This window comes from Erythrolamprus reginae, chromosome 2 (assembly GCF_031021105.1).
Source record: "Erythrolamprus reginae isolate rEryReg1 chromosome 2, rEryReg1.hap1, whole genome shotgun sequence".
NCBI classification, from domain to species: Eukaryota; Metazoa; Chordata; class Lepidosauria; order Squamata; family Dipsadidae; genus Erythrolamprus; species Erythrolamprus reginae.
In genome coordinates, this window is record NC_091951.1 from 272491244 (window position 1) to 272515367 (window position 24124).

The 24124-nt window shown below is 38.7% G+C and overlaps 1 protein-coding gene across 2 annotated transcripts in view; it reads left to right on the forward strand.

The window, feature by feature from the left end:
- TJP2 (tight junction protein 2) overlaps positions 1-24124 on the forward strand; it is a 119818-nt gene that overhangs the window by 60999 nt on the left and 34695 nt on the right. For both annotated transcript variants that reach the window (XM_070742639.1, XM_070742638.1), the window contains one exon: positions 14615-14668. In XM_070742639.1, the coding sequence (XP_070598740.1) occupies positions 14624-14668 (45 nt within the window). In that variant the 5' untranslated portion in view covers positions 14615-14623. The remainder of the gene's footprint in view (positions 1-14614; positions 14669-24124) is intronic.

The window sequence follows — 24124 nt, forward strand, 5'->3', positions numbered from 1 at the left end:
CCAGAATTCCCCAGCCAGCGAATGCTGGCTGGGGAATTCTGGGAGTTGAAGTCCAGATATCTTCAAGTGGCCAAGGTTGGGAAACACTGCTCTAATCGATAACTTTAAAGCCTTAAGAATTTATAACTTTGCCAGAAACAAAAGCTACAACAGTTCTTTTACTTCTCTCATTCAATATTTATAGTAAATGCTCTTTCCTGGTTCCCATGCAAAGCTGTGATTGGATATTGTAAGAGTAACTGGAAATACCCCATTAAAAATGTATAATGGTTCAATATAATATTGCCCAGTGCATCAATGGCTTCTACTAGGGTTCTCTACTTGTGAAACCCTGGATCCACTCCTGTTGCTTACTTATTACAATAAGCAGAATCATCTTCCCCAGAGCATTTCCTAAGACCTGAAGCTCTGCCGTAATGAAGTTGCAAAGCTGCTTTTAATTTTAGGGACTTCTTTGTCTGATTCTAATTTGTCTGTTTTCGGAACTTTTCCCCCTCCAATTTTTATATCATTTAGTTGAACATTGCCTTGAGACTTAACTGTTATATGGAATTAGAACTAAGTGCAATGAAATAAATGCCATGAACTCTCAAAAGTTAGACTTCCATTGAGATATGAGGCTAGTTATTCCCAGGGCAGAGAAAACGATTGTGTGAACATTGTTCAGGTGCCTCCTAATCTCAAAGCTGGGGTTTGCTTAAAAGCAATTGACTCAGAAAAATGGGAAGATAAGTCTAGAATTTGAATTCTGGAGCACAAGCCTTTATATGGACATTGACTTCTATGCCTGCAGTGAGCACACCTTCTGAATGTATACAATTCATTGTGGTCTGCAAAAATGGAATTGATCTAGTGGTGTCATAGCTGTGAGGCTACTGCTAAGTAACTTGTTTCTAAATAAGGGGTTAGTGACTGGAGAACACTGAGCTTGTCGATCAAAAAGACGGCAGTTCAGGAGTTTGAAGTGTTGCGTAACAGGGTGAGCTCCCATTATTTGCCCCAGCTTCTGCCAACCTAGCAGTTCAAAACTATGTAAAAATTGCAAATTGACAAATAGAGACCACCTCTGGTGGGAAGGTCCATGAGAAAATTTTGGTGGTCCGCGGAAAAATTATATAGTGCATTTTTTATATTGTACTAAATCAGGGGTCTTCAAACTACGGCCCCTGAGCCAAATATGTGCAATGAGCACTTGCGTTTCTGCAGAGAGTCTCTCCACTTTGGGGGTCTTTTTTTGGGGGGGGCAAAAATTCCATCTTGGGGTCTGCTTCAGCCTTCTGGTGCAGGGCTTTGGGTGAAGGCTGGAGGAAAGTGCTGTTGGTGGCGAAGAGCCAGAGGGCCTTGTTCCAGTGGGACTGTATCATGGCCTGGAACTTACTGACCATTTCAGCCTGCTGAGACTCCTGGCCTTTCACTCCTGCAGGTCTTCCCTCTGCTTGGAAAGCCTGGGTTCGTAGTCCTCAGTGAGGTGCTTTTGTTGAGCCTCCTTCTTGGTCAGGTCCAACTTGAACTGAGCCAGCTGTTTTGCCAACTCTTTTCCGTGGTGGCTGCTTAGTTTCAACAATTGCTTCCTATTGGGGTCCTAAGGAGCCCTGGTGGACAGACAATGGGTGGCTGGGAGCGGAGGGGTGAGTAGAGGTGACGAGGCACCACCCCTCGACGTGAGAGACATCAACTTAGCCATGCCCACCTAGTCATATGACTACCTAGCCACGCCCACCAGCCAATCATTAGGCAGATCATGTTGGTCCATAGGATTTAAAATTATGAATTTAGTGATTTTTGAGGCCCAAAAGGTTGGGGACCTCTGTCTTAAAGGACTAAAAGACATAGTCTAGAACAGTGTTTCCCAAGCTTGGCTACTTGAAGATATTTGGACTTCAACTCCCAGAATTCCCCAGCCAGGGAATGCTGGCTGGGGAATTCTGGGAGTTGAAGTTCAGATATCTTCAAGTGGCCAAGGTTGGGAAACACTGGTCTAGAACAGGCCCCTAATATTCCTTTTGTGAGAGTATCCTCTCTGGCAAGCTACGTATTTAGCACACAGTTTATTTAAATAAATATTGATTGGTTCTTTAAAAAGAGAGAAAAGGAATTTGTAGTTTGATCGAAATATGCTTGAATTTGCACTGTTTGCAAATTGCACAATGAAGTAAATTCACTGTATAAAGTGATCTGTCTGGGTTGGATTAAACCAATAGCCGGTTTTAGCTCTGATTTTGCTTTACAGAGTCTGAACAGAGAAGTTTATGGGAAATGTATTAACAGATAGGAATACAATAGAATATCCCATTTTTACAGCAAGAACTGTTTAACACAGGAGCAAAAGGAGAGATCTTCCTTTCATTCCAGCAAAAACATCTATCCTTCATCCAATTAGTTTATTGCTAGACTTTCTGTTCTTTATAATGTCCATTTATAGTTGGATTTTTAAACATGTATATATACGGTAGGTATTCCAGGTATTGGAATATTGCTATATTTAGGGCTACAACCTTAGCCTGCTGGGCTTTAGATGTCATGATATTTGGGAGTAAGGGGTGGAGATGGAATTTTGTTTTGCTTTTGCTTTTAATAAATTGTCCATAAAATGCAGTTAATGCAGATTATTCTGTCATTTAGATTGGTAGTAATTAGATTTACTAGTAATAGTGGGGCTCTGGCAGTTGTCTAAGATATAGGTCAGTTACATAGAACTCTATTCTATCAGTTTATCTTTCTAAGAGTGTGAATAAGAAGCCACAGAGGAGGGACCAGATAAAAGCGGGGAGCTTTGTAGTTATTACTTATGAGATTGTTTTGACATTCAGCTTCTACTTGGTTAAATATATAGGCCTGTAGTTTCTTAAATTACAGCTGTTCCTTCCTGAAGGTTTTTTTAAAAAACAGTTCTTGGCTGAGAATGAGATTCATTAATAGTTTAGATGAATTGTTATTGGAGAATAGTGAAATTATTACTACCCTGAACATGAAAGATACAATTTGTTTTGAGTCAAGAGAAGGATTAATAATTTAGACGATAATAAATTGAAGGAGTGGAGAATTTAAGCAGCCTTGTAGATTATGTTATACTTATCTGAGAATATTAAAAATACAGTACATTCCCTGTGTTTATGACTACTCTAAATTTTGTTCTACTGAGCTCGCTAAGACCTACTCTAAGCAAAGTTGCAGCCTTAATCACACAAAGCTGCCAGTGATGTGTTTTCCAGAAAAAAAATTTGCCCAGATTAAGCAGATGTTCATGTGTTAATCTACATAGACAATTTTCAATTTCCTCCCTATAGCTCACCAAGGAAACATGAAGTTGTCATATATAAATCACCCTATGCATATTAGTCCAGTGTGCACATAAAAGGACAAATTGGTGATGTGTTGTTAGAATATTTTCTTTGGAAAAATAAAGCAATCCAGACCAGTCCACATATTTGAAAAGCATTTACTTTAAGTAAATATTGGTTAATTATAAGCAGTGGTTGGCTGGATTGAAGATCTGGCCCATTTGATCCAGCACTCTATTCTCAGAGTGGCCAACTCAAGGTACTACCAGGTTCTCTCATGAGCAAAATTGGGACGGAATTTCCATTGCTAAGGTGCTATTGCTAAATGAATTGTGCCTTGTTTTCTGCCCTTTTTTGCCACAACTGTCAAGCAAATCAATAGCAATAGCACTTAGATTTATATTCCACTTCATAGTGCTTCACAGCTCTTTCTAAGTGGTGTATAGAATCAGCATATTGCTCCCAACAATCTGGATCCTCACGAGTCAACCTTGAACTTGACAGAATTTAACTCCTGGTAGTGAGCAGTGAGTTGGTCTGTGTCTCCAATACTGCATTCTTACCACTTTGCCACCATGGTTCATTGCTGCTGTTAAATGAATCATGCAATTAAAACAAATCTGAATTCTCCCATTGACTTTGCTTATCAGAAAGTAGCTGGGAAGGTCACAAATGGCAATTATATGCCCCCAGGGATGCTCAACCATAATAAATAATGGTTGAATTATGATCTGGTTGAATAATGCTTGAATTATGATCACATGACTGTGGGGATGCTATGATGGTCATAATTGCCCCCACCCTCCTTGCCTTTCGTAAGCTACTTAAAACCCACCTCTGCCGCCAGGCATGGAGGAATTGAGATACTCTTTCCCCCTAGGCCTTTACAATTTTATGCATGGTATGTCTGTATGTATGTTTGGTTTTTATAATAATGGGTTTTTAATTGTTTTTAGTATTGGATTATTATCATTATATGCTGTCTTATTATTGCTGTTAGCCTCCCCGAGTCTCCAGAGAGGGGCGGCATTCAAATCAAATCAATCAATCAATCAATCAATCAATCAATAAATAAATAAATAAATAAATAAATAAATAAATAAATAAATAAATAAATGTGAGGATTGGTGATAATTCAATTTTTCAGTTATGTTGTAACTTTAAATAGTTGTAAATTGACGACTACCTGTACAATAATTTCCCAGGAAATGGGTTCTAGATAGTGGGTTTCATTTACCTTTTATTAGGCACTCACAAGGGGTGGTTTTGTGCATGAGCAGAACGCCAAGTGAGTGGGCGGAGCCTCCCGCCACCACAGCTACCAGCTGGCCTGAACCGGTAGCATCCCACCACTGATTCCAGAGGCAGTTATATTGTCTTCAAATCTAATAGCTACTTATCTCCATGACTTCCATTAAATTGGTCCACTTTTTAAAAAAGTCAACCAAGCTGGTAGCCAGCACCACATCGATTGCTTATTTTATTGATTTAGCTGAAGATCTTTAGAGGAGTTATCTTCATTCCTGCTCACATGGAAAGATCAGTCTTAGGAACTCTTTCCCCTTGCACTGCATATTTATTTATTTATGATTTGATTTGATTTGATTTGAATGCCGCCCCTCTCCGAAGACTCGGGGCGGCTAACAACAATAAAGAAAACAATATAACAAATCTAATATTAAAAAGTAATCTAAAAAACCCCAATTTAAGAGACCAATCATACAAACATATACTACATATACTACATTTGCTGGTGAGTAGAAGAAGGTACATCAGTTGTTGCAATACTGTAATCTTGCTTCTTGCTTCCTAGAGAAATTTATCTGATTCCTGGTGTTGTAGGTATTTAATTAAATTAAAGCTTCCTTTGAGAGGATTTGCAATTGGTGTATCTTTTCTATGCAGTTTTACAAGATTCGGCATTTGCAAAGTTTGTGAAAATTGCAGCTTCAAATGCTTTACTGGATGATGTGTAATTTACAGCAGTATGTGTGACTTTATAAAAAGAATGACACCTCGTCTCAATTTCAGTCACCTGATTTCTTTTACTTTCTGCATTATGTACAGAAGATTGGCAGATAGTTGCTTAATGCTACCCTCTAGTGGAAACTAATCTGAGGTATTTAATATCAAACATATTGACTATACCTTTGATAATTTAGTTTATACTGTTCATTGACATCATTCCAAATTTACAATTGGTGGCAGTGCGATCATTTGTATATGACACAACAGTAGATTAAAGGTTTCATCTATCTGTTATATATTATCAATTCTGGTTTTGATACATTTGTACACATGCATTTTGATACATTTGTACACGTGCGCAAGCTATTTAAATTGAACCACTCAAATCTCCTTGGCAAACATTTATAAAAATACATGACTGAAAAACTCAAAAACTGAAGACGAAAGGAAAATATGCTTCCCACTATTTTTTAAAACCAAGCTTTGAAAAACAAAAGTAAATTCTTAATTCAGAGAAAATCTAAAATGAATAGATGGGAAAATAATTAAGAGAGAAGTAATTGAGTGTCCAATGGCCTTTTAGAAACAATTAGAAACAGCTAGGAACAGAATGTAACTTAATTCAAAATATATCATTTCTAATGTTCACCTGTTTATGCTGATATATACCGTATTTTTCAGAGTATAAGACGCACCTTGGTTTTTGGGAATGAAAATAGGGGGGAAATCTGCCTACCAGATATTTATCTGGCTAATGGTTAGTCTGGTCAGCTTCAGCACATTATTTTATCCCCTGGTTAGGGCTTTAAAAAAAATCTCACCAGCTTGCAAGCTGGTAAGAGCTAGGAAGATCATTAGAACCTAGTTAGGGCTAAAAAAAACCTTCGAAAAAAGCTTCATTCAGCATATAAGAAGCACCTACATTTTCAGCCTCTTCTAGGAAGGAAAAAAGGTGTGCCTTATACTCTGAAAAATACAGTATCTAAAGAATGTAACACAAAAGGCACATAGGGTAAAATTGTATTGATTATAATGTTACAAGTAAATGTATGATCTTTATTTCTGTAAGGATTAAGACTTCTATTCTTTTTATCTTTCCCAAAGCATTATTATCTGCCTTTCTACAGCACCACATTTGTGTCCCTAAAAATTACATGTCTTTCATGAAAGTAGCAATCATATTTTGGATATGGACAAAGGATAATTAAAGCTGCTTTCCTACTATATTTTAATAATAATGAATATTATACTTAAAAATGAAATACAACAGAAATACTGTATACAATTTTGATTTAATTTAAATACATGAACATACAAACTGCCCAGACAATTTTAATGTTGAAAGAATAGTGAAATACACAATAGTGTTACACATAATTAAAAATACCCCAACAAACCAGAGTCTATAAACCCTATTAATAATATATAAATATATAAATAAGTTAAATAAATTTAAGCAATAATACAACATGAAAGCCAACTGGGTGACTTTGGGTTAGTCATTCATTCGCTGCCAAATTCATCTTACTGTATTGTTGTGGGTAAATAAGAGGAAAAAAGTATATATTCCTTGCCTTGAGTTATTTGTAGAAATAATAAAGGCAGGATGCAAATAAACATAAAAGATATAAAGGCCTGCTCCTGAGAAATTCAGTTAATCTTGGAATTTATTTTTGATTAAATATGCATAGGGTTGTGCTAAAAGTATGTAAACTGGCCCACTAGTGCTGCATTTAGTTGCAAACAGCTTTTATTGCTACCATCATTCTTTTATTTTTATTTTTTTTCAACAAGCCTGTTTACAGTGCAATTTAGGTTTATTAGATTGTCAGGACACAGTGAAACCCTTTTGAGTACACTCTGCATTCTGTTTTTATATCAGCACTTTCTAATGAGATAGGTCTTTGAACAACATAACCATTGCACAAATAAATACTTTTTTTGCATTAGGAACTAGTGGATGAAATCTTATAGAAGAACTTAGCTGTTTTATGTTGCAGTTGGGTTCCAGTTTTGACATTGGAAAGGTCCATACGTGGCAAAGCAATTTACTTTAACTGTAGAAGAGAGCAGCTATTTGTTTGCCTCTCTGAAAATATGAGTAAAGCATCCTCATTGTTCTCCATCCTGTCTTAAAAGAAAAACGTAGGCTGGCTGAAGCTTTTGAAAAAATGAAATTTAGTAATAGTATGATGGACATAGTCTCTTGAGCGTGTGACTGTTCTTATGAGTAATGTAATAAATAGGGCAGGCGTTTTTGGTGTGCAAAATACGTTGGCAGAAACTGATTCGCAATCTTCTGCACCATTGAAATGAGTCAATTACTATAGTTACCTGATCCAATAATGCACCTAGGAAGGGAATGTAGGATGCAATTAGAACCTTAGTCTTGTGATGTTTCCGTAGTACTTTGTGATACATACATGTAGGATGTTTTTTCTCCATATAACCCCTGAAAACGCTGTTAAAAAAACAGAATTTTTACTAATTCTTTGAGCACCTGATTTATACCTGTCTTTTGTGCATAGTGAATTGGTTGATTAAGATGCCAAAAGAGAATTCTTTCACTGGGGGTGGTGGTGGTGGTGGAAACAACTAAAGGAATTGAGTTCATTATCACTGCTCAATGCTCGGCATTGCAAGAATTGCACTTGGGTTAGGGCAGTGTGTCCCAACTTTGGCAACTTGAAGGTATTTGGACTTCAACTCCCATAATTCCCCAGCCATCAAATGCTGGCTGGGGAATTCTGGGAGTTGAAGTCCAGATATCTTCAAGTTGCCAAGGTTGGGAAACACTGGGTTAGAGAAGAAGTTAAAGTATATACAGTATCATCAAGAGAGTAAAATAATTGAAATGGAAACAGGCTGGTCACATAGCAAAAAGAACTGACGGCATGTGGACTAAAGCCATGTTCCCCATAGAATAGATCCCACTTCATAAAAAGTGTCCATAGAAAGAGACCTAAAACAAGATGGATGGATGACATCAGCAAATATTGTGAGCCCAATTAGCAAAAGAAAGTTCAGTACCACATATACCTCTACTTAAGAGCTTAATTTGTTCCATGACCAGGTTCTTAAGTAGAAACGTTCTTAAGTAGAAGCAATTCTTCTCATAGGAATCAATGTAATAGCAAATAATGCATGCAAACTCATTAGGAAAGAAATAAAAGCTTGGAATTTGGGTGGGAGGAGGAGGAGGAAGAAGAGGAGGAGGACTGTCGCTGCCGAAGGAAGAAGGTGAGGTGAGGGAAATTTTAAAAATCCAAAACTTTAAGGGTTAAAAAAAAAGAGGGACTCTGAGGCGGCGAGGAGGAGCACACGCCTCCCGTACACTGCGCCAGAGAGAGAAACCCAGGGGGAATGGCAGGAAATTGGCCAAGCCTTCATGCTGCTCTCAAATTTCCTGGGAAATTTTTCCGGGCTCGGGTTTTTAAGTAGAAAATGGTTCTTAAGAAGAGGGGGGGAAATCTTGAACACCCGGTTCTTATCTAGAAAAGTTCTTAAGGAGAGGCGTTCTTAAATAGAGGGTACCACTGTAGATGGAAAACATGTAGAAGAGGCATTCATCCTTCAGAGGCTAAAATGATGATGATCACTGCTCATTATGGAAAAATTAATTGAAGTAGGTTGCTCTCACTAATCTTGGGTTTGTGAAGTTGGGGAGAAACAATGATCTATAAATCTTTTATTTACTCGTCTTTCATAGCTTTATATATCAGCTTCCCCAATCTTTGCCATCCAGATGTCATTCATTTTAGTTGCAAATATACCCAACACCAGGAGTAGGTTCTAACTTACCTTGCTGCTGGTTCGCTTCCTTCTGTGCCCCATGGATACTCGCTGGCATGTGCAATGCTGGAATCTCAGCACAGAAGCAAAAAGCAAGATGGCGTCTATGACGCCACCAAGGGAGACGATTTGGGGGTGTGGCCAGCCAGCCATCGCTGCTGGTTTGGTGAGTGAGGAAAAATTCCCGCTACCAGTTCTATAGAATCGGTCCAAACCTGCAGGAACCCACCTTTGCCTCACTAAGGGCATCTTATTTGAATTGGTTGCTTAAAAGCTATGCTTGGGGAGGCTAATCAAATTGCAATGAGTTCTATAATCTGCATCCCAATATCCAATATTTGTGTCCTGCATGCTCTCCAGATACAAGACGTGCCCATATCTCCGAAAATTCACATTTCCTACATCGTTTTTCTTGGCAGAGGAAAAATAACTCTTAATGTTGATGCTTGCTTAACCTCAGCCTCCAAGGTTATTTAAGGAGAACTTTTGGAACAGGCTGGACTGGACTCTTTTAACATTATAAGATTCAACATTGCTTTTGGAAGTTTTAAGTGTTTTTGTGTATGTGTGTCTGGACTTCTGTAAATTACCTTAGGAAAGAATGGCAGGATGCTTGAATAGCTGAATATGTGGGCTCCTAATTGCATGATGCAATTTGATTAATTTGAATGATACAAATTGATTAAAAGCCTGAGAAGTTCACACTCTGAACGTCAGGCTATAGCAAAGACAGGTGAAAACATAGTGAATGTGATTACGTGCTGTGAAAAATAGAGGATGCAAATTCCTAGTATGCTAAAAGGTTTTTACATTTAAAATAGGAATAAACTAGCGTGTACTGGAGGATGTTTCTTGAGCTGTAGGCTTGAAAAATGTTTATGGGGCGGTTCACAGAGTCACTAGTAGTAGATTCTATAAAAATACTATTTAATTAGAATTGGATAGGATGAAATCTTTGCATAATTCTTCTGAGAAATATTGCTAAATTAAAGACTGGCACTTCATTAAAGGTATTGGTCTAAATCTTCTGAAAAAGAAGCTACTTTTTCAACTGTGTAATTGCATAAATAATGTAATAACTAACATATTGTGGTTATCTTTTTGCATTATCTCCAGTGACATATTAATAACTACTAATAAGCAGCTAGTACTTGATTTAATTCATCTCTTGATGTATTTTTCATTCTCTGTGCATCATTTCTCTTTTAAATTCTGGGCTCCTGATATAGCTAGAATTTTGGGAGCGGGAATTTAATCTCTCCTTCAGAGGGAGATTTATAAAATCTTGCCCAGCCCCCACGCCCATTAATCTGTTGGCCTTGACAGTATTTTGCAAAGCAAACAGATGTAATTTTTACAACATTAAAGAAGAGATTATGAGTTACAGATTTAGAAGAGCACATATGGCCTTTATGCCTAGGGGACTCCCAAGGTGAACTTTTGCAATACTTTATAAGGACTGCATTCTGTTCTCTACAAAGTGCAGCTTCTGGAGATAGTCACTTATAGTTTAATTAATCCATTTTTCAAGAGCAGTGAAAGCATTTCTGTTTTCATTTATAGCAATTTGATTATATGTAATTTCAAGGAACATTAATCTCTTTTACATTCTTTCAGAAAATGAATGCTGCTCTAATTTCTATACTTATGGAGCAATTACTGTACAGCATTAGTTTCATTCAGAAATAAAATATTTTTAAGTACAGTGATACCTTGTCTTACGAATCCCTCTTCATACAAACTTTTTGTGATACGAACTCGGTGCTTAAGATTTTTTGGCCTCTTCTTCCGAACTATTTTCACCTTACGAACCCAAGCCGCCGCCGCTGGGATGCCCCACCTCCGGACTTCCGTTGTCAGCTGAAGTGCGGGGATTCCCCTGAGGCTCCCCTCGATGGGAACCCTCACCTCCAGACCTCTGTTGTCAGCCGAAGTGCTGGGATTCCCCTGAGGCTCCCCTAGCTGGGATTCAAAGTAGCACCGGCAAAAATGAAGGGAATCCCTTCATTTTTGCCGGTGCTGCTTTGAATCCTAGCGAGGGGAGCCTCAGGGGAATCCCAGCGCTTTAGCTGGCAATGGAAGTGCAGAGGTGGGGATTCCCAGTGGTGCAAGGCAAAAGGGGTGACTTTTTGGATGGGGTTGCACACATTATTTGCTTTTACATTGGGGAAAATTGCTTTGTCTTCCAAACTTTTCATCTTACGAACCTGATCATGGAACGAATTAAGTTCGTAAGAGGAGGTATCACTGTCTTACAACAGTTCCTTTAGTGACTGTTCAAATTACAATGGCATTGAAAAACAATAACTTCTAGCAATAGCAGTTAGACTTATATACCGCTTCATAGTGCTTTAGAGCCCTCTTTATGTGGTTTACATAGCCACCATATTTTCCCCAACAAACTGAGTCCTCATTTAGGACAATTTTTCACACTTAACAGTATTCATGTGACACAGTAGTTAGAGTGCAGCACTGCAGGCTACTTCAGCTAGCTGCTAGCTGTAATTCAGCAGTTCAAATCTCACCACCGATTCAAGGTTGACTCAGCCATCCATCTTTCCAAGTTGGGTAAAATGAGGACCCAGATTGTTGGGGGCAATATGTTGATTCTGTAAACCGCTTAGAGAGGGCTGTAAAAGCACTATGAAGAGGTATATAAGTCTATATAAGGCTATTGCTATTGCTATGTGATTAAACTTCAGGTGCTTGGCAACTGACTGATGGTTGAAGTGTCTTGGGATCATGTGATTAACTTTTGAGACCTCCTCACCAGCAAAATAAATGAGGAAGCCAGATTCATCCAACAACCATGTCACTACCTTAAGAAATGCAGTAATTCACTTACCGGCTGCAAGAAAACTTGTAAAATGGGACAAAATTCACTTAACAAATGTCTTACTTAGCAACAGAAATTTTAGGCTCAATTTGTGTTCGTAAGTTGAGGATTACCTGTATTCAATGTGATGAATAATTATCTTTCACATTTTTCATGAATACAAAAACTGCATCTGTTGGTTTCTACACTGCAAAACAAATGAGCATGTATTTGTTTGTTTTGCATGTGTCAAACAAAATTTTGACCTTAGAGTACATCAGACACAATACCTGAAAAATAATTTTGCTGGTACATGATTCAAGAAGAAGATGCACAACCCAGAGCATTTTGGGAGTGATTTGGAAGCATGCTCTTGACAAATGCCCCTAGGCTAATATCTGATATTCAATTTGATAACATGTGCATGGTAAGGCAGAACATGAGATTTGGCACCACTTGGCAATCCGGAGCAATTTGGGAGTGATTGTCATCTATTCTGATTTTTACAGTGATATTTCTTTCTTTTTTAGCTCTTCTCAGTTTTTATTTTCATGGTTATTTTTTGTAAAGATACTGTTGTGGTTGGCTCTGGCCCAGCTCCTGCCCCAGGGAATGGGGAGGTGGATGCAGGGGAAAATTCAACATGTCACAGGCCTGTGTTATTGCCGACAGAATCAGATCAGAGTTTAGTTTCCTCGGAGGAAGAAGAAGGTGGGAGTGACTCGGCAGAGGAGGGCTTGGCACACAAGCCAAGGCAGTCAATCTTCCTTATCTTCTATAGCTTCAGATGATGACATTTTGGACCCACGCAAGCGCAGAATTATGCGTAGAAGAGACCAAGTAAGAACTTATTACAGGAAATAAGGGAGGCCACCTGTGTTTGGGTGGGGCTCCAGTAATTAGGGCTGCTGCTATAAATAGCAGCATGTGGGTTTGGCCATTGTGGAAGAATATCTGTTGCAGTTTCGTCAGGAATCTTGTGTGCTGGACTTTGTTGCTTTTTCCCGCCTTTGAAACCAAAGCAGAGCAGCGTGTGTGTGTCTCCCTTCTTTGGAAGAAGAAGGGGTGTGAAGTTACTCCACAGCTGCTGGCTAAGTACTTAATGACTGCTTAAGGAAAATTGTACAGACTATCTGGTTGTTTTGGGAAGAGTGCTCTTTGCAATACAAAAAGAGTGCTTAGTTTATTTTGACTTTTGTGATAAAGAACATTGTTTTGAATTTTCAAACGAGTGTGTGTCTGAAATTTGCATCCTTGAATTTTCAAGAGGCTCCTATCAGAGAGCCCGACAGAACAGATACCAGTAATTAATAGTAAAATATTAACATTAGGGATGGTTTAAGTTGTGGCATTAGGATGTATATTGCGTAACACATCTTAATTGATCTTTTAATTTATGATGAGCATTTTATTGCAAGACAAAACATTTCATTAAATCGCTTGCTACATGAGCATACTCTTTAGAAATGCCCATGGGCTAATGTCTGATATTCAGTTTGATAACTTGTGCATGGAAATGCAGAACATGGGATTTGGCACCAATTGGCAAAAAAGGAATAACGATTTCTACAAATTTCTGGCTAAACATTTTATCTGTTTATATAGAATTTGTTTTTTGAGGCACACTCCCATATCTATTAAGCCCACGCTTTTTTGGCACCCGAGGAAGAAAAGCTTCACCATCACTGGGCTATACCATGCCCAGGTTTGCTCTTAGCTGGGATACATAGATTTCATATTTGGAATCTCCATTACTGTTATTGCATTACTCTGTTGATTTATACTTTATATTTTTATTTTTTATAACATTTTGTTTTTAAATTTTTAATTGGAGTCTTATTTTATAACGGCTTTTCAAAATTCTGAAGGGAAAGAAGTCACGTGCGATATGCCCATATAATTTGATTTATCAATAGTTTCTTCAAGGTCTAAGAAGGAATATTCTTTTCCACTGTAAAGTATCAAACCATTATTTGATTTTTTTTCAAGTTTATTTTCATCAACCCTCACAATATCCCACCCACCCAAGTCTGTAATGAGAATACAAAATCTGTATACAGACAGTCTTTGACTTAGTGGCACAATGGTACTGAAAAAAGTGATTTACAACTTACAATTAGTCCTTTCACCAACGACTGTCATAATATCGCTATGATTCACATCATGATTCCAGCATTTGGCAATTGGTATGTATTTACAGGGACATGATTACAACCTTCCCGGCTTACAAGGCTTACGAGGAAGTTGGCAGAGAAGGTCACAAATCACCATCACATGATATGTCTCGCTTAATAACTATAAAAATATGTTGAAAAATTGGGTATTTTCCCATGATGCCTCACTTTAATGACCACATTGCTGAAAGATGAATTTTCTAGTCCCATCTGTGGTCATAAGTGGATAAGTACCCATATCAATATTTTTATTTTATTATATAATTATAATTATTTGGACACCATAGCCCTACTTAGATATTTGCTTAGACCTGGATTTAAAAAGATATAGATTTCTAAAATTTTTGGCTACTACCTTTATACTGTAATTTATATTACAAGTTTAAGGTATGAAAGTAGAGAAACAGTCTGGTAACATTCAGAAAGTATCTATTTGTTTTGCTCATAGCTATGCTTATTAAATTTGGCTTTAAAAACATTACTTTGTTATAACTGTAAAAATATTTCTTCTGCTTGAAGCACTTTTTTTTGGGAAAGAGTCCCTTTTTTCAATTGATGTTGTTTTTTTCTCTATATATACATAGGGTCCAGTCATGGAAGAGCTGATATGGGAACAGTACACAGTGACCTTACAAAAGGTAACATATTATTTATTTATAATTTTCTAATAACTTCTTTGCGCTGAATATTAATAAATAAGATATTTCCCAATTTTAATACTTTAACCCTGATAAGTATATTGCTTAAACATTTTTAAACAAGACCCTCCTTTATTTTCATCAGTAATTTCCTTTGCAATGCTAACAATTCATTTTTTTTACGGCTAAGAAAAATACCCAGAATTTTTTTTTTAAAATAACAACCACCTTTTTAAAAAGGTTCAGTTCTCTATAACCCAAGGAAGAAGTAGCACAGTTTAAAATGCCACCAAGCCTCTGGGCTTTTCCAGCACTCAGTTTTGATTATCAAGAAGGAAATGTTTTGGAACAAATTACATTCTTTGGAACATATAGGAGTCCAGTGTTCAGCACTATAATTTTTTGTAAATGTTACTGTTGCCCCAAATCATCAAAGTTCATCTTCATTTGCTACAAAGTTAATCTTCATTTGCTACAAGGGACAGCTGTCCCATTCATGCAATACAAAGAAATATATAAATTAAAGGATAGAACTCATTACCGGACTCCATAGTGTCATCCCCAAACCCCCAACACTTTACCCTGAGTTTATCTACGGTTGACCTATCCAGATTCCTAAGAGGTCAGTAAGGGGCGAGTACAAGTGCACTAGAGTGCCTTCCGTCCCCTGTCCTATTGCTCTCCTATTTCTCCTATACCTTTCTTCTATTCCTATATCTCTTCTTCTATTCTTTCATTGATATGTTCTATTACTATATCTTCTTTTCTATTATTTCTTAGATATATTTTACTATGAGTATCTCCTCTATAACCTTCATCATGTATTTTACTATGTGTATGTAGATATATACCCACTAAAACCCTCATTGTGTATTGGACAAAATAAATAAACAAATAAAATAAAATGATAGTGGTAGTGCAAATAGAGCAGTTGGATGTAGTGTTAAGACCCCAGGCTAGAACCAGGGGATATATGTTCTAGTTCCAGTTTAAGCATAAAGCCAGTGGGATGACCTTGGAGGAGTTACTCACTGTCAGCCTAGGAAGAAGGTCAAGGCAAATCACTTCTGAATATCTTGCCAAGAAAACTGCAGGAACTAGTTCAGACATTCCCCAAGAATCAAGAGTGATTTGAAGGCACAAATAAAATTTAAAAATGGTGATGAGCAGCCCTTTCCTCTTACAAATTACAGTGTGACACAAGCACTTGGCTTTTGTGTATACAGCTGTTGCTTTTTACTGAGCAGAAATATATGTAAAGGCCTCCAGCATGCAGATAAACCTGTTTGCTCAAACCGTATTTTTGTCTTTGATTTCACAGTGGGGTTTATGTAAGAGAGGGACTGCTCACAGGTCTCGAAATTGAACTGAGCACAGATTATCCAGAAATGCTGGACAATTAACCGCTCCTTTACTATGACCCTTACAGAATACTGAAATAATTGTATTTCCACCTATTAGGTTTACTGTCTTAAATGGAAGGTTTCGATCGGATCGTTTTTTAAACAGAATGGTGGGCTTGGGCTCTTGGTTAACAAAAAGGCCCAAGTTTAAATTCCAAAATTTAAATGAAGAGTTTGAAAAAGAACTGTACCCAAAGAACGAGGATATAGTTTTCTCTAACGGATACCAGTGTAAGATGGTCACATGGAAGGTTAAAAGGAGGGACTTTCTAACACATTGGCAGACACTTGGGAAGATTGAAACAAATGCAGGCTTACAATTCTCCACTGCATCTGGAAGGAGAGTCCAACATGGGTAATATACCAATCCTATTGGTAGAAACTGAGTTAGAATTAGCATAATAATTAGCTACCGCCCCCTTACTGCTCCCATGAGCCCAGTTTTAAAAACTCAGTCCCAGAGTAGAGACATACTGAGTTTTGCTCTTAGAGTTAAGAGTTTAAATAAAGATTAAAATAGTTAGAAATTGTTTTTGACCTGTTTAATCCTGTTCTTTGTGTTTCAGATTGAGAAGATCGAAGAGGAACAGAGGAACGGGGTCTCTGCCCTCTGCGGGCAACACCCCCAACGATCTTCCTCAGGGGTATTGTATTCCCTCCGAGGGAACACCCCGTAGAGGAGCACCCAGCCTGGGGTCCCTGACCTCCGTGGCCAGACCAGGGCTGCGAGCTGAAGGTGGGGGGGTCCGCCCCCTCCACTGGGAAGCTCGAAGGCGCTGTCGCTCGGGCTCCAGGCAAAGAGCAGAGCCGCGCCTCTCAGCTGTTCGGCGGCTGCCGAACAAGCCGCCGCCAAGGACGCCGCTGGGCGAGCCACCGCCGCCGTGACTGCCAGTAACCCCGGCAAAGCCGGAGAGGCCGCGGGCACGCCGCCTGGGAAGCAGCAGGAGTTGCCACAGGCCGCGGAGTGGCTGGAAGCTGCAGCGCCCCCCCCATGGGGGAAAAAAAAGCCGCGAACGGCATGGGGGCCGCCATGTTGGGTTGCTGCTTGCACAACCCCAAAAGGCACCAAACGGAAGCCCTTCCTGCAGCTGGTTAGCGCGAAGAGGTCACCAAGCCTCAGTGCTCAGGCGCTATTGGGCTACAAGACGGTAGCTATTTTTTGCTGAGCAACGAGGCTCTCAAGGCTTGAACACATGAGACTCCTCGAAATCACAAAAAGTGTGAGTACTCATGGAGGAGCAATCAGGGAACGAGAGGGCAGCCTCCCCTACCTTGGCCAAAGACAAGCCCAAGGGGAAGGCCAAGGAGAAGTCAAAGACTTCACAGTCCCCAGCCTCAGCCTCATCCCTGAAGGAGGCCGAAAAACGCATTAAGGCCCTGGAGAAAAAGCTGGAGGCGGCTCTACAAGCCTCCCCCTCAGCCGTGCCACTGACCCAGAGGCAAGTCTCAACACCTGATCCAGTCACCCCACTGCCTGCCTTTGGGTTACCTGGAGCGATGAATGAAGGGGACTGGTCATTAACTTTTTGAACTAGAAGTGATTCCTTCTGCTTAACTTAAATTCAAATGTAGCATAACACAAATGGCCCACATTCCTTTATTCTTCTTTCTTCTAGTCATTCTAGCGCCTTGCTTCTTTTTCCCTTTATACGTTTGAATTCAAGCTCAGTGTTTTATTATTTACATAAGAATATCCTACTTTATTATTTTTACAAGTAACTCAAGCCAGTGAACATAACTAATACTCCTCCCTCCTCTATTTCCCTCCCAACAACCACCGTATGAGGTGGGTTGGGCTAAGAGAGAGTGGTGATTGGCCCAAAGTCATACAGCTGGCTTTCATGGCTAAGGTGAGACTTTATGGACCCCTTGCTTCTAACCTGATGCCTTTAATCATTAGATCAAACTAGTGTCAGCCCACCTGCTCCTTCTCCTATTATCCTAGGGCAGTGGTGGCAAGCCTATGGCATGCATGCCACAGATGGCACATGGAGCCATATCTACTGGCACAAAAGCCACTGCCCCTAGCTGAGCTACAGTGCACATAAAGGAAGGTTTGGTAGGGAACGTTTGCCTATTTGCCGATGACTCTAAACTGTGTAATAGGGTTGATACTCCTGGAGGCATCTGTAATATGTCAAATGATTTAGCTTTACTAGATAAGTGGTCAAAGCAATGGAAACTGCAGTTTAATGGTCAGGCGGTAGTGAAAGCAAGTAGAATGCTTGGCTGCATAGCTCAAGATTTAACAAGCAGGGAGAGGGAGATTGTGATCCCGCTGTATAGAGCGCTAGTTGTTGTATATACTCCTGTTCAGTTTGGGGATTTTGCAGATTCTGATTTGAAAATTGTTTATGAATTAGTGGCAGGGCCTGATTTACAGGCAGAGGAAGACGGAGGAGACCAACCACAGGACGTTCCTATGAGTTCAGATTCAAGTGAAGGAGGAACAGATTTCAGATGGGTAAATCCTTCTTTCAGACGCTTGCAAAGGCGAAGAGAGCAAGTGTCAGGAAAGAAATATTAGGAGAGGAATGGGTTAATTAATTAAGTAATTAATTCATCACATCCAGGTGTCAATGGAGAAGAAGGGTGGAATTTTCAATCTGCTATTATGCAATATGTAGGTGTCTTTCCGGGGCTCTGAAAGTAAGCTTTGTTTATGTGTTTTTAATTGCAGTTTTAATTACCCTGGGCTAATGCTGCCTAGCCATAAATTTTAAAATGAATGGTGGAATGCTTTGAGGATGTTTATGCTGCCTTAACTACTAAAGACTGAGATAAGAGAGGCTGCATACTGAGATGACGCAGTTTATAACAGAAGGAAGAGAAATAAAGATGATGTTTTGTTTTTACAAATCTCTGCATTTAGCAAGCCTTTATTCCAATTAACAGTGGCCTTAGCCAGAGATCAGAACACTAGTGAGACCACATACTGTGCTCAGTTCTGGAGACCTCACCTACTTACTGAAAGAGGAGTAGATTCTTGGAACAAACTGCCAGCAGACGTGGTTGATAAATCCACAGTAACTGAATTTAAACATGCCTGGGATAAACCTATATCCACCCTAAGATAAAATACAGGAAATAGTATAAGGGCAGACTAGATGGACCATGAGGTCTTTTTCTGCTGTCAGTCTTCTATGTTTCTAGCTGATTTTTAGCTCACACGGAGGCTCTGGAAGGGTATTTTCAGCCTCTAGAGGACCTCTGTGGCGTGGGGAAGGGCATTTGTGCCCTCCCCAGGCTCCAAGAAAGTGTCCAGAGCATGGGAAGGGCAAAAAACAAGTCTACTGGGCCCACAGGAAGTTGGGAAACGGGGGATCAGGAGAGTAGGAGGAGTCATACATGCATTCATAGGGCGAGGCAGCATTATTATTATTATTATTATTATTATTTATTAGATTTGTATTATGGATATGAGTACTCATGCATGCTCAATAGTATACCCAAGGAAAAAAAGCTTTGCCATCACTGTTCTAGGGTCTACCTCCCCCTTTTTGTGCCTTCACTGCCACCAACGTTGCCGTTTCACTGCTATCTCCTAACTCAGAACTCTCAGACCTAGAATATACCATTTCCAGTTACATGCTGAGATATGGTTCATGGCAATGGTTCAAGTGCAATTGAACATTCGTGTTTTGCTCTTGGCATAATCTGACTGTCCAGTCTGGAAATATTGTACATATTTTAACTTCACACAATTAAAAAAGCACTGAGTTGTGTAAAAACTTCATTTTTCGGAGTATAAGACAATACCGGAGTATAAAACGCAGCTTAGTTTTGTGGTAGGAAAATAGGGAAAAAATAATCTGCCTACCCCAAATATTTATCTGGCTAGTCCTTAGTCTTGTCAGATTCAGTACATTAGTTTGATGCTTTTGAGCACACACAGTTGCTTTTTATCCCCTGGTGTGGGATAAAAAGCAGTTTCTAAAACACTTCACTTCTCTCTCTCTCTCAATGAGAAAAGCAGGCAAAGGGAAGATCGCTTTGCTAGCAAAGAACAGAAGTTCCATTCACTTTTTAGGACCTTGCTAGGATTGAAAAAGGCCCAGCTGATTGTCGGACAGAGCAGCAATGAAAAAAGTAGGCTTAGCTAGTGGATGATCATGTTAGCAACTTGTTAGACTTGGGAAAAAGCTTAGTAAAAGCTACATTTGGAGTATAAGATGCTCCCAAATTTTCAGCCTCTTTTAGGTGGGGGAGAAAGTGTGTCTTATACTCTGAAAAATATGATAAACCTAATGGTATTATTATTTAATAGAGGTTTAGGAGGCTCAGGGTATGCCTATCTGGATTTTGTAGTTAATAGTTTCCGTTTTACAGAGGTTTTTCAAGCCATCCTGATTCAAATCAGGTATCTTCTTTAACCCACCTTGCCTCTGTGATTGCTTACCATTTATACAATAGTTTCAGAATGTTTTGAAAAATCTGTAAAGTACTAGCTGCGGACACAGAGGCTAAGAAAGAGTGACAGGCCTATATTTATCTTCTGAATTTGTGGCAGATAGCTTCTTAATTTGTAGCTCAGTGATTTAAATGCTACCTTACTGCAGCCCTCTTCTGTCTGTAGTTCCAAGCCATTCGTAAATCAAGATTGTGTAATGTGTTCTTGTACGCACTGTAAGAAACATTTTTCATTTGTCATGCAATTCCCTAGTCTATAGGGAAGTACTTCTTTTCCCCCAGGACAAGCCTAACATATGGTTTTAGGTTAATATGGAATCAATTTTGACTACTGTACTATACAGACATTCCTCAAAGACTGTCTAATAGAAAACAATATGTAATTGCAAAATTTTAACTAAAGATAATTTAAAAACACCACGTAACTGTTAAGCATATTGCAATGCACTTTTCTCAACAGTCTTGGAGGGCCAATATTAAAAAATACCATCTAACGAGGTTTATGTGTATTAATAAATAGGGAAAAAAATTGTTATAAATGAATAATCTGCAAAAACCAATTATCCTGCAATTTAGCAGGTGCAACTACTAAGTTCTGATACCAAAAACATCTCATGCATAAAGCATAATGCTTTATTTTGTCTTGAGTGTATGTATGTAATTATGTAATCTTATGTAATTTCTTTTTTTCTTCTGTAAATAATTAATAAAGATATTTTTTTAAAAAAAATAATACCAAATGAACTTTGATTTAAATCTCCCTTGTTTATTTAGCATTTCATTCAAGATGGGTTTCAACTATGGATGCAATGGTTTATTCAAATGTTATAGATTTGTTTTTTTAAAAGCTTCTTATTTGTAATGCTGTTCTGTGACTGTAATAAAAATGACTACTATTATTTTAAAAATCTCAGTATGACTACAGGTCTTAAAAATGTTTGCTACCTGCACTTCCAAGTAAGAAATTAGGTTTTTTCAAGCAACAACATGATGACAACACATCAGTGGACACTAGGAATAGTGAGAAAATAATACACTTTGGGGATATTGCGTTCAATGGAGAAATAGCATTTAAAAAGATAAACAACACGAAGAGAAAAGCAATAAAGGAATGTTGTTAAGCATTCAGAAAGCAATTTTAAAAGGTGATGAAGAAGAAAGGAACAATCATTGAAGAAATGGCACTCAACAAAAAAAAAGAATTTCAGCAGCATTGAGGGAGGACGAGTGACTGATTTCTTGGGAATCAGTAATGAGACAGTCAGTAGAAGGCAGTTTTGGGAAAGGGAGAAGACATACTCTGCGATGTGGAAATAGACATTTGGAGGCAAACACCTTAGCTTTGGGGATCGGGAATTCAGCAGGAGAAGGAGAAAAGAAAAAGGATGCTGAAAAGCCAGCATGTATGTGGAAAATTGATGCAGTGTTGTGAGGAGGCAAAGAGACAAGGTAGAAAAAGAGTGGGTGGAGAAGAAAATAGGTAAGCAAAAACAAATGGTAGGGTTGGGAAAGGAAGGATGGAAGTTCATCTTTGTTCTACATCATCCTAGTTCTTGAGGATTTATGGTACATGGTGTTGTGTTTGGGCCTGGGCCAGCCGTTGCTCCCACAGATGGGAGAGACGTGGCACAAAGTGAATGTGAAAGCCTGGCTGACAGCCAGGAAGATGTGGCAGACAGCCAGGAGGACGAGGCTACTGGGACACAGGATTCAGCAGACAGCCCAGGGGATTTGGCCTGCAGTCCCTCAGACAGTCTTTCTTCTCTGGGTTCTTCTGCAGATCAATATATTAATCTACGTAGCCGAAGAGCTATGCAAAGAAGGGATCGCTTTAAGGAGTATTACAAATCATTATAGGAGCACCTGGGCTGGGTGTGGTTCCCTTAATGAGGGCTAAAGGGATAAAAGGGAACAAAGGCCAAGGCAAACTGAGGCTGTTTATCTATATTGTTTTGTGGTTCCTGCTTCGAAGTTTCTGTGCCGTTGGAGTTTTCAACCCAGCTTTTTCAGACAAGTGGGAGGTGAAAACTCTGGGACTTGCTGTTTGCTTCAAAGATTCAAAAGGACTCCTGAAACGTCTTTGCTCATTCCAGGTTGTCTTTGTTTGTTTTTCCCTGTGTTTTTTGTATACGGCTGAAGTAAGCCTTGCATTGTTTTCGGACATTAAGAACTGTTTTTTGAGTAAGCTATTTTTGTTTATCTAATACAAGTTTGCTGATTAGCAGAGGACGTGTGTGTTTGATTTCTTTTCATTGGACTATTACGCATTGCCGAGCCAGTCAGGCAGAACACATGGAGCATCCAGAAATTAATGGATGCTCCATATACCATGAAGATAGAGTGGAAGGAAAGTAGAAATCTCAAAGCTCTTTGGCCAATCTTTGGATGATCAGCAATTCTCCTTCGATTTCTGAAGACACCATTGAAGTAATGGAGAGAAAGACTGAAAAAATGTGTCTTTCCTTCTCTCTCTGGCTACCCACAAAGTCAGGGATTCCATACTCTGCTATCTGAGGTGTGTTATTCAGTGGGGCTCTTGAGTCCACTCTTCACCAAGGCCTTCCCAATTCTAATTGTATTTAAATGGTTTTTAAAATATCAGCATATGTACATCATGGTCAGCATAGATGAGATTCGTAATCCAGTCAGACTTCCAGCAGGGACTCTACATTATTGCTCCATCTTCCCGCAGTTCAGATTTTATCACAGTAGGCAACATTGACATTAAAAAAACTCCAACCTAATATGTAACACATCTTATTATTCTGTACTTTTTATAATGCACGCTGCATTAATTGATTCTCTTATTAAAAGAATTTCCAAGTAGAGATGAAGACAGTATATATGTCTTCTTCTCGGAGGGCTTTTGCTACCTAATGTTGCCATATTTTGGGTAAAAGCTGTTATCAAACATGGCCAAGCCCTTTTTAAATGTGGTTTTTTTTTAAATTTTCTTAAAGGTAAGAGGGGAGTCCATTAGTTTTTTATTAGATCTTTTAAAGAAGCAGAATTTAAAAAATAAAAGACAAAAAATAAAAAAGGAGTAAAATACAAATTTTATTTATTTATTTATTTATTTTGTCCAATACAAATTGAAAGTTAAGGAGAATAAAAACGTGTAGTAGTAAATATCAGGGAAGGGATAGAAGAAGAGATATGAGAATAGAATACATCAATGAAGAGTAGAGGAAGGATATATGGATGGGAGAAAAGATATATAAAATATACGAGAGACAATTGGACAGGGGACGGAAGGCACACTAGTGCACTTATGCTCGCCCCTTACTGACCTCTAAGGAATCTGGAGAAGTCAACTGTGGAAAGTCTAAGGGAAAAATGTTGGGGGTTGACACCATGGAGTCTGGTAATGAGTTCCACGCTTCAACAACTCGATTGCTAAAGTCATATTTTTTACAGTCACGTTTGGAGCAGTTGATATTAAGTTTGAACCTGTTGCGTGCTCTTGTGTTGTTGCGGTTGAAGCTGAAGTAAACTGATTCTTATATGTCATGGTGAGGAGAGGGGCGGCATACAAATCTAATAAATTATTATTAATTATTATTATTACGGTTTTCTAATATATCCTTAATTAAGTATGAATTGTTGAATATAATTTGGGGAGAGGGAATTGTTCTTTGTTTGC